This window comes from Drosophila kikkawai, chromosome X (assembly GCF_030179895.1).
Source record: "Drosophila kikkawai strain 14028-0561.14 chromosome X, DkikHiC1v2, whole genome shotgun sequence".
Classification (NCBI taxonomy): Eukaryota; Metazoa; Arthropoda; class Insecta; order Diptera; family Drosophilidae; genus Drosophila; species Drosophila kikkawai.
In genome coordinates, this window is record NC_091733.1 from 23,869,278 (window position 1) to 23,881,293 (window position 12,016).

Below are 12,016 nucleotides of genomic sequence, written 5' to 3' on the forward strand. Positions count from 1 at the left end.
CCCATCGTTCTTGGCTCTCCCTCCGCCTCCCGCCTCCAAGGACACTCCACACAGAGCCCCTGTGTTTATCCTAGGTTTATTGCGTGAATGTTGGACGAGCACGCAATAAATAAATAACGCTCACATGTAACCTGCCTTTCACTTCACATTTCCCGTTGTGTTAATTGAATTGCAGGAATGTCGGAGTGAGGAGCGGACAGGAGACACCACAAGGGTGCAGGTATCAGGTAAATTAGGAGGATAATCCATGAGGGATATTGAAAAATAAATCGAGCAATGACAAGATAGGGTAAATAATAAATAAGAATCATAATAAATAAATAATTATAATTATTTTAATAATTTGAATAATAAATATGATAAATATCGACTGATAATCGATACAAATATCGATTAATTTTACTACAATTTCTTTGTTTAGCTTGTAACATTGGGTAAATATATTAATTTAAATTGAGAAAAATAAAATAAATAAATAAAAATTATGTAATGTGAACTAATTCAAAACTAATAGTAATATATCGTGGCTTATAGATATTCATAGATGTTATTGGCTATCGTTTGTTATCGATTGGTACTCACAATGCATTCCTCGTTCAAACAGCAAAGATCTCCGGATGCGGAAGTGGGCTTCCAGTAGTGCTCGCCCTGCACAGCATTCTCCGTCCAATCGGGCACAATCCGTATCGGTCTCCGGGAGTTGCTAGCCGAAGCGGTACGCCTGCTTATAAATAGAAAGAGAAAGATATACAATAGAGGGAGAAAGATATACAATAGAGAGAGAGAGGGGGAGATATAGAGAGACAGGCAACGGTTAAGAAACCATTTTTAAATACGGGTAAAAAGGATTTTTCACTCGATAAGCACTGAAAACGTTTTGTTTTTTTAATTTAATATTTTATATATAATCTGAATATATTTTGTAGCAAGCTAGATTAATATTCTGTTATGATATGTAAAGATTCAAGGGTAATATAAATTAAATACAGAATACAATTTATTGGAAGACCTTGTTTTTCTGTGACAACTTTGTGTCAACCAGGAATTCGATTATTGATTTTGCGTTTGGAAGTTCAAACATAAATGATATATATTAAATATATATATTACGCATTTTCCCTTTTGCTAGCTGAGAAACTCACCTCTTCCGGCGCCACGCACCCAGGGAGTCGAGCTTCCGCTGCCGGAAGGCCGACTTCCGTTGCATTCCAATGGATGAGCGCCGGAAGCGTCGAACGCCCACCGAACCCGCTCCCCCCAACGTTCCCGAAGCGACGCCGCCACCCGTCTCCGACCAGGCGGTAATGGGTCCGGTAATGGGTGAACCGGTAACCGATGAAATGCTATCGCCACGCTGCAAACGACGTCGCGTTGCCATCGGCAACAACTGGGATGCGGAGGTGTGGCTGCCATCGGTGCTGCTGCAGCTGCTACTGCTGTTGCTGTTGTCACTGCTACTGCTACTGCTGCTACTGCTGCTGCTGCTGCTGCTACTGATGCTTGTCCTGTGCGGCGGTTGGCCCTCATCCTCAAACTCATCCTCCGTTTGAAACTCTTCGCGTACGGCGTGCAGCAATCGCTCCATACCAAATATCGCTGCCAGCTTGCTGCTGCTGTTGCAGTTAACTTTGTTGCATAAATTGCAATGGCAGTTGCTACTGTAGTCCTGGCTGTGGCTGCTGGCGATATTGTTGCTAATGCTGCTGCTGCGGCACGTACAATTTGCGACTTTGCAGCAGGAACATTGACTGTTGCTACAGTTGGTATTGGTGTTGCAGTTGCCACTATTGCTGTTGCTACTACTGCTGCAGTTTCTACTACTGCTGCTGTTGCAGTTAATATTGTTGCAGTTTCTATTGCTAATATTATTGGTGCTGCTGCTGCTGCTGTTGCTGCTACCGCAATTGCATTTATTATGGTTGCACTTGTTGCAGATATTGCTGCTGTCATTTAAGTTGGTGCTGCTATTGCTGTAGTTGTTATTGCTGTGGATGTTGGTGCTGCTGTTGGGGCTGTTTCTGTTGCTGCTGCTGCTGTTGTTGCCGTTGTTGCTGCTGCTGTTGCTGTTTCTATTGCTGTTGCTGTTGCTTGCATCACAGTCCAAACAAGATATGAACATGGTCTTTACAGTGACTTATTTCTCCACATCCGTCCTTCGCTTGACTTTGTTTTATTTTTATTTTTTATTTTTCACGTTTTACATTTCACTTCATTACACATTCCCTTTGGTCTGGTTTTATTTACTCTTTTCTTTTTTTTTTTTTTTTGGTGGTTATTCAGTCATTCAGTCATTCAGGACTCTGGCCGGATAGATCCCCAGTTGGAATCCGATTTCGGCACTGATTCTGATTCCGGATCGCGTTCGAGCTTTGGCTCTGTCTCTGTTGCTGTTTCTGCTGCTGTCCGTTTTCGTGTCTGTGGCTGTCATTATGGCGCAAAAAGATTGCCCGGAGATTCTGTTTTGGTTTTTGCTTTTGGCTTGTTTTTGCAAACGATTTTTATATACCCTTTGCTAGGAGTTTTATCGAATTTGCTATGGTTTGATACATCTGCGTTGGTTAAATAATTTTAAGATATATATTTTATACATCAAAATGTATGTATTTATATTTTATTAAAATATTTTATATATTTATTTATATATTTAAATTATATTTGAATATTTTACATATTTATTTATGGGGGCTTTGGAATTTCACTGAGAGTTCGTAGGCATGGAAAAATAATGATTGGTTTCTTGAATTTCAAAAAGAAAAGTCCCATATGATGTATAAAAAAATATAACCCGCTCTATATCATATCGAAAATATCTTAAAGCTTGATATATTATCATTTGAAATATCAAGAAATATTCTTTTTAGTATTGAAATATCGATTTTATAGATATGATTAATATTATATTAGTTTATTTTAATTTTTTAACCGATTACAATATTTATATATTATTTTCTGATCATAATTCGAACTAATTTATAATCAGTAAATAATATATTTATATTATTTATCGAACATAAATTAATTCTGAAGTTTAATCGAAGCTTTTCCTTCTCTTAATCATTTTAAATTACTAACTGCATTTCTTAAAGATTTTCAAATATTTCTAATTAAATAATACGAATTTCCCCATTCATATAGAGTATAGAAAACTCCCCCAGAATCGAGGTGGGCTTTACAGAACTTTGACCGGACATTATTCGGATATCTTGCTCCATCGCACAGCCAGTGGTTTTGGTGTGAGTGTGCCGTGCGTGTGGGCTTAATACATTTGCATACATTTTGTTTATATGCATTGTAATTAAGTTCTTATCAGATGGAAATACATACAGAAAAATAAATGTGACTCTCGGCCCCTTTTTTGTGTATTTTTTTGTATTTTATTTCAATTTACTACGTGCCCTTCGAAGGGAGGTAGAAAGGCAGAGAGAGAGGAGGAGCCTTTTATTGGCCTGGCAAATTGCAGGTTTGCTTTTTGAAACGGATTGCAGATTTTCCATGTCAATTGTCAACGTTTACGGCGACTTTTTAGCTTTTCCTTGCTCACTCTCCCTCTTTCCCTATCTACCCCTCTTTGTCTACTTTTGCTGAGTATCCTTTTTGCGTGTCGCCTCTCCTCTTTTTTTTGTGCGAGTTTTGAGCGCGTTTAATGCGCTGTTTTTGACGCGCTACTCAAAAAAAAATGATTTTTTTGGATCCACGCTTGATTTACCGCTAAATGTAGCGTGTCGGTGCGTGTGTGTGTGTGTGTTTGTGTTTGACGTGACCTCACACTGATGCACACACAGGCACACACCTACACTACAATTTTAAATGAATTAAAAAAAATTAATGAATGTTTAGAAATGTATTAAAAAATTTACAAAAATTAGGCTTCTTACAACCTACACAAAAATATAACTATAATTTATTTAATTTTTTATATTTATCTATAATTTTATATCATCATTTTTTTAGAAAAACCTCTCTGGGCTAACAATTTCCCACTAAATGCGAACCATTCAAAGTTACTTAACTCCCGCAATAATGTAAAGAAGGCATCAATATTCTTAAAGTTAAGTAATCGAAACCTAAGAAGGGGTTAAATCTCCAAGGATGAAATGAAAAGGAAACCCGTGGGCGCAATGCCTTCTAAAAGTTGCAACATTTCCAAATTGAATTGCAAATCAATTGGCCAACTGCAGCCTTAAATACGTCACAATGAACGCCGTCCTTTGCTGCGACTCGAAATGGAAATAAATGCTGAGCCGGCTTTGTGCTAATAGTTCATCAAATAACTTGGTAAAATCAATGGAAATTCCAATCCATTTTGCCTGACTTTTTCAAGTGTCTCTTAAAGGCTTCTTCTTGCCATTCAATTGAGACAATTCCAAGTCTGAATGCATTGTATGTAAAAAAATATATATTTAAATTGCATTTTTATTTGCCAAGTTATCGAAATGCAAATGCTAATACTTGGAAAATCCCATACATCCTTAAATAATTACTTTGACCTTTGGTATTTACAACTAATAATAAGTTTTCTTAATGATTGTTGGCAAAAGTTGTTCGGAAAAGTAAAAAAATTGAATTGAAATCAATGTTTATTGATATTTTCATATTTTTTCGATTAATAAATATTTTAAAAACTCAACTAAATTCAAATGCTTTAATTTTAGGAATTAAGCATTTATTCACAATTTTATAATTAGCATACTACATTTAAGATTAAAATTTAGTTAAACTTTCAATTAAATAATTCAATTTAATAGTCTGCATACTAAATTAAAAATGTTTCTTAATTAAAAAATTACATTTTATAATCTGCTTACTAAATTAAAAATATTTTAAACTTACAATTTGTATTAATTGTAATTAATATTAATATACAAAATGCTTAAAAATGGATTATATCATTTCTTTAATTATTTTTTAATTATTTTAATAATTAATATTTACTTCTTCTATTATTTTTTAATATTCTATTCATTTATATATATTCTTTCAATATTTTTGGAATATTTTTTTTACTAATTAAAAATGTTTCTAGTAGCAAATCATAATATATACGAATTTCCAACTTTTTACGTCTTTTTATTAATATTTATCCATATTTTTATTGCACAAATTAATATTTAATAATAATAACAATTTAATACTCTTTTCCATCTATAAATATTGTCGAAAATCAATTAAAGAAACAATTACTTATCTAATATATTTATTTTAGAGCTCGAGAAGAGAGGCAATCATCACTAATTAGAATCGTTTGCTACCAAAATTTGAATGACCACTGAAATAAGGAAAACACAAAAACCGAAATCAAATAAAACCAAGCGGAGGCAAGACGTAACACAAACTTGAAACGCAATTTCAATTCAAATGTGATTAATTTTGATGTCGACTGCCTTTGAAGAGGTCTGGACTTTGCCGTCAACGTAGGGAAATTTGGGGGGTAAAAGCAGGGGAAAGCAAGGGAAAGCAAGGAAAACCAAGGTAATGCAGGGAAATGTTCAGCTAATGAAAGGCAAACTGTCGCCAAAGGCTTGGACTGTGCAAGTGAAGGTGGAAATGCGAATGGAATTGAGATATAGGTGGGGGGAGGGCAGCCTTCTCCTCATTCACAAAATCAATAAGAGCCTTGAGATATTTTTACGCATCCCAAATAATGACACTTTTGCATTTTGGCTCTGACAAAATAATAAAAATACAAATCGTAAAAAAATTATTATTGCTTTTGGCTCTTTGGCCTTTAAAAGTGCAAAAATAAATAAATAAATGAGCACTCAAATGAGTGAGAGAGAGCATCGTGAAAAAATCTCATAAAAAAGAGATACTTAAACCCTTTCGAAGGAGCCACCATTAATAACCGCCCACAACTATGCTCTGTGAATAGATCCCCGCTTAGAGGTGGGAGCCTTGTATATATACATCAACCATTCATTTGCACATTTAAGCCAATGAGAAATCCATTTTGAGCTGGCCAAAATGAAAAATTATCTGCACGTCCTGGCCGTCTCTGTCTCTGAGTTTGAGTCCTCGTTCTCGTCCTTGTGATTGCGATTAATGCCCGGACATTTGAATTGAAAACGTGGCAACAACTTTCGAGCATCGCTCTTCCCCCTCAAAAAAAAAAAAAAAGAAGAAAATATAGAAGGAAAACTGAGAAATGGTTAGCCATTTTCCGAGTCTCTGGCCGTGGCAACTTGAGCCGAGCTGCACAGCTTTCAACTCGAGAAAAGGATTTTAAGCTAATGAATATTAACAATAGCCATGGGCAAGCGGCAGCAACAGGCAGAGAAAAATGTCTTGTAAATTTATAAAAAATATATTTTATCATATAAATAAATATATAATTTAAAAAACAAAGAAAGTAGAAGAAAAGCAAGTAATTCCCTTAATTCCTAACTAAACAAGAACAAAATCCTTTAAAATAAATCTAACTAAAATCTAAATAGTTTATATATTTTCTCCCTGTGTAATCAAAGAGGTTGCTGCATCCTGTAAATGCTCAAGGATTGCAGGCGGGGGAAGGCACTAAACGAGGCTGGCCTGCAAATGAAATTAATATTCTTAATTGGCATTAAGCGTTTGGCCTTCCCACGGGGTGGCTTGCTTTTTGGGGGTGGGGGCTGAAGGTGGAAGGATAACGAGCACCAAAAACAATTCAATAAAATCAGGAAAAAAGAAACCTAGGAAATCTGCATGGCAACCGTAGTAGCAGTCGTCTGGGTTTAAACTTTTCAGACAAAAAACCCAGAGAACCCAGAAAATCCTGAATCCCAATGTCTCAATTTTTATGCCGGCCTTGGGGGTCTGTGTCACAAAAGTTTTCTACCCAACAATTAAATAAACTAAAAGGGGGATGAAGAATGTTGAAATATGGCTAAAAGAAGCATCAGTTTTGTACTTGAAAAATAAGATGTGTAAAGAACTATAGAGGGGAAATTTTTAATATTTTTATAAGTGGAAAATTAAATGTTAGCAGAGGGTTTTATTGAAAAAATATTGAAAATATATTTTTTTAAAATAATATACACTTTTAAAAGTAGAAAATTAAATAGAATCAAAAAAGGTTTGATTGAAAAAATATGTTAAACAATAAAAGAAAAGTGGAAAATAATTTTAACATAATTTAGTAAATTTCTCTTCTCTAAATTTATATAGTTTTATGTAATTTTATATATTTTATAAGTATATATATATAAATCTCTATAAAATAAATTAAGAAAAATAAAGTTATATTCAAGCGATTTATTTAAAAAAAAATATTGCTTATAATATTACCTCATAAACAAATAATTAAATTTATATTTGGTGCCTTTTAGAATGACCATTTAAGGTGCTTGAAAAATACTAGTAATTTCTGTATAAACATTTTCATAGATAGAAATCTTAGGGTATTTCTCCCAGTAAGTAGCCTGATATCTAGACAATCTTTTCACTTATCTTTTAAAAAATATTAATAAAAAACACACACAAGCTGCTTTGCCACCTCATCGGCTGCGTGAATAATTGGAGACAAACAAGGGATTTCAGTTTTTCTTTTTTCTTTTTTTTTTTTTGTTTCTGGGAGTGCCTTGAACCCCCTCTATTACCCCGTTCTTATCTGGCTCGTATCTCTTCTGGGCTGTTTTTCTGGCGCTTCCGTTTCGTAATATCAGCAGCTAAACCTGGTGGCTACCTAATCTGTGGCACAATCACAAATTATCTGGGACTACTTAAATTTATGAATGAACTTAAATAAACAAAAAAAGGCCTTAAAAAAGCAGCTCGAGAGGAGCTGGTAGCCTAGAAGAAGCTGGCAAATTTTAATTGAAATACTTTGTCTCAGTTTTCTTTTCTTTTTTTGCTAAAAATACTCAAGTTAATTATGAGAACGGTCAAACATTTCAAATCTAAAACATGTGTGTGACTTGATATTTATTTTTAAAAACAGCAATTATATATATATATTTATAAATATGATAAATACGGGGAGAGAGAGAGAGAGAGAACACAGGCAGGTGCCGTTTTTGATTTTGATTAAAGTGTAAATTTATGCAGGCATAAATTGCCGCTGGAAATTAGTTTGCCATAAAAATACGCTTCAATGGGAATTGCACATATTTCGCATATTTATTTTGTCGATAAATATTATACGAATATGGATTATTAATATTGCCATTTTCCTTATTTTTCTTCTGTTATTATTTAATATTCTTTTTTTTTTTCTGGCCGGCTCACGTGGCGTATGCGCAATTTCGTGGGCGCCGCTCTCCCTAATTTGTGTCTTGTGATGTTTTTGGCTGGCCGCAGCTGGCAAAACAAGACGAATCAAAAGCAAAAAAAAAAGAAAATATATATTATATATATAAAATAAAACAAAAAAGAGAACAAGTAGAAATCATCAGAGAGGGAAGAGCAACAAATCGACAATAAATCAAATCAAATAAACGAAATGCGACGTACTTTCTATATAGTTTATGCCAGAGTTTCTCTATTTTGATCTGTTTTCATTCCTTCCTTCTTTTTTTTTCTGATAAATGAGTGCGAAATTCTTTAAATGTCACGGCTGGCAGTTGGCCCCAAAGTTCACATGCCGCGAATATAGTAAAGCCTATATAGTATACGATTCTAGTAAAAGTGGAAGAGAGCCAAGATATAGGCAAAGGTGTTGGTAAAACAATTACCATATCTTTTGGCAAACAAATGTGCATAGCTGCATATTATTTTGGCAACTTTTAAGGTGGTGAAAATATATATTATATTTTTGGAGAAATGTCTTAAAAGTATTATGAAATGGGGAAAAGCTGACGGAAATCTTGGGTTTTATTTATTTCGGTTGCTTGGATTAGCTAATATTTATAGGAATAATTAAGTTGGGTATTTATTTTGGGTTTTAGAAGAGAGAAAAATTATAAATTTAAAATATATATCAATATATAACCTAGTGTTTTTGTATTTAAAATTTTTTTAAATATAAAAACGAAGCAGAACAAAGCTAAAAAAAAAAATACAAATCGGACATTTTTCTAGGGAAAAGGAGTTCTTAAATATAAATAAAAAAAAATTATAAAAATATTTAATATATATATATTACATTTTAAAATATTTATAAAAGCAGCAGTAACTCTAAACAATGCTCAAATATATAAAAAACAAAAAATTTGTCCTATAAAAAATGTAAGAACTCTTGTTTCCCTATAGATGTATATCTTAATGGGGAAAAGGAGCATTTAAATAGATAAAAAATGTATAAAATATATATATAATATATATTTATTCATTTAAAAAACAAATATAACTCCAACAAAACCCCATCTGCTATCTATTATATAATAACCTGAGTAGACACTGGGTTTCCCTTTCCAAAAGCAACTAAATTCAATGTGTTTTTGTTTGAGCAAACACTGGTGGCAGCATTAAGTGAGGTTCGTGCAACATGCGGAGCAGCAGCAGCCAGGTGGCCCACTGGAACGTGGAGGACGTGACCAGATGGGCCACCCAGTCCGATCACTCCTCGAAGATCCTGTTGGACTGCCTGCGCCAGGAGGCCATCGATGGTGAGGTTCTGCTCACACTCACCGAGCGGGATGTCCAGGATTTGCGCCATCGTTTGGGCTACAATCTCACCTTTGGTGAGCTCAAGAAATTCTGGCTGGCCGTGTTCCGGCTGCAGTTGGTCGTGATAGGTGATAGCCAGGCGGAATCTCAGCCTGCAGCGGCAGCCAAACCAGTGCCAGTGCCCGTGTCCTGCCTGACGCCCGAGTATCTGAAGACCGCCATTAGCCTGTGCTACTCCATTCTGGTCAGTTGGATAACGTCGTTCGTCATGGTGATTGTCCATGAGCGAGTGCCGGATATGCAGCGTTATCCTCCGTTGCCGGACATTTTTCTGGACAATGTACCGCATATTCCGTGGGCCTTTTGTCTGTCCGAGATCACTGGATCGCTGCTCTTTACCTTATGGCTGATCGTGTTGATCTTTCACAAGTATCGGCTGGTGCTTTTGCGACGCTTCTCCGCTCTGGCGGGCACCGTCTTCCTGCTGCGCTGCATCACCACGCTGATCACATCGCTGAGTGTGCCCGGAACGCATCTGCAGTGCAATCAGAGTGACTTTGCCATTGATGATCCTAATGTGGACATGGTGGGTGCCATGGTTATTCGCTTGACACGTGCCTATCGCATCTGGCGGGGCTTGGGCCTGTCCATTCAGGGCGTTAGCACCTGTGGCGATTACATGTTCAGTGGCCATACGGTGGCTCTTACTTTGCTCAATTTCTCTATAACGGAGTATACGCCAAGGAGTCTATATATCCTGCACGCTTTCACCTGGCTGCTCAACCTGTTTGGCATCTTTCTCATTTTGGCCGCCCACGAGCATTACTCCATCGATGTGTTTGTGGCTTTTTATATCACCTCCAGGCTCTTTTGCTATTACCACACATTGGCCAATAATGGGACTTGTCGGAGGAGCGATTCCAAGAGGATGAACACCTGGTTTCCGCTGTTTAGTTATCTGGAGAGCGGCGGTAATGGTCAGATACCGCATGATTTTGAGACTCCCGGCTCTCTGGTGGTGACCATCGCTGAGCGGTTGTGCCTGGCCAAGGACCAAGTGGTAATGACTTTTTCAAAATTTTCCCTATTCCCGCTAGCCTTTCATCAATGTTCTGGAAAGTCTGCCTAAGTCTAAGCTTAAATGTAAACCTCAAACTGATCCTCCTGCTCCTGCTTCGCCTTTGCATTTATCTTTCGTTTATTCCAAGATCTTGGGGATGGGGAAAATCTCCATTTGAAAGAATAAATCATTACAATTTATTATTTAAAAATACATATATATAATGTGTAATAATTTGTAATATTTAATAGAATAATTTTCAATTTGGGCCAAAGTCCATAAGCCATTTGCCAAGCGAAACTCTCAGAGATTGCAAATGCCGCCGCATATATCCCATATTTGTGCACATCTCTCGGTTTATATATATATCAATATCGGTGTATATATATCACATTCAACGCCTAACATTGAACTTTGCCTGCCATTCCAAGTTCATTGATTAAATTAATTGGAATTTAACAATTTATCCATTTCGGGCTCAATTAAAAAAAAAAGAAGAAAAAAAAGAAACACTCGACTTGGCTTGGTTATTTTTGTACTTTTTGTATATATTTTTGGCTGGCAGTTATTTTTATTTTTATTTTTCGGCTTAATTGACCCGAAGGGGCGCGCTCGAGTGGCTTTTGTTTTGGTTTTGATTTTGATTTTCCCCTTTTTTTCCAGGCAACTTTCATACTTTGTTTTACACTTTTCTTTCTTTTTTTTTATTAATTTGCAACACGCGCGTAAATTAACGAATTAATTCTTGTTTCTTTTAGAATTTTCCGCCCGCTTTTTCCATTTAGTTTTTTGCTTTTTATTTTTTTGTTTGTTTTTTTTCGGTTCTTTTGCTGGCGGCAGCATCCGACCGCACAAGGCAACTGAGCGGCGGGCAGCCGTCGAGCGAGCTGAAAGTCAACAAGAGAGGCGGCAGCAGCAGCAGCAACAACAACAACAACAACAGCAGCATCAGCCACAGCAACAACAACAACATCAACGACACTTTGTCACCTCGAAATGCTGCCTGCCCGCCTTTTCGCTTTTTCGCTCATTGCGACTGCGTGGTGAGTTTTTCTCGGCCACGATCTGTGATCAGTGCTGCCCAACTAGCTGGAAAATTAGTCACTAAAATTAAGATATAATTCTTACTAAAAAATATACCTTATTCTGAGAACAACTTTTTAAAGATTTTTTTAAGGTTATATTTATAACAGCAAAGTTTGCCTAAAATTCTGAGGATAATAAATATCACAGGTAGCTGGCATTTTAGCAACTAAAATAAAAGTTTTAATCCCGATTTATACTTAAATATACCTAATTTTTTTGTATAAAAATTTATTTTTAAGTTTCCCTAAAATTTGAAGTCTTTTAAATATCCCAAAAAACCATTCAGTTTCATTTTGGCTCTTATTATCAGGTTTTTTACCTTTCTCTTTCTTTTTTGTTTTGTGACTTTTT

At 35.7% G+C, this 12,016-nt stretch overlaps 2 protein-coding genes across 18 annotated transcripts in view; one reads left to right on the top strand and one right to left on the bottom strand.

The window, feature by feature from the left end:
* Positions 1-12,016, bottom strand: part of rdgA (retinal degeneration A) — a 115,108-nt gene that overhangs the window by 16,926 nt on the left and 86,166 nt on the right. For 10 of the 17 annotated variants that reach the window (XM_070288452.1, XM_070288446.1, XM_070288444.1 and 7 more), the window contains exon 4: positions 583-724. In XM_070288452.1, the coding sequence (XP_070144553.1) occupies positions 583-724 (142 nt within the window). Of the gene's footprint in view, positions 1-582; positions 725-1,142; positions 2,550-11,255; positions 11,438-12,016 lie in introns of those variants that run through there. The other 7 variants (XM_070288457.1, XM_070288455.1, XM_070288447.1 and 4 more) reach the window with 2 other exon arrangements.
* On the top strand, positions 9,296-10,820 carry LOC108083811 (ceramide phosphoethanolamine synthase-like). Its single transcript, XM_017179758.2, has one exon. The coding sequence runs from the start codon at positions 9,398-9,400 to the stop codon at positions 10,646-10,648; it is 1,251 nt and encodes a 416-aa protein (XP_017035247.1). The 5' UTR covers positions 9,296-9,397; the 3' UTR covers positions 10,649-10,820.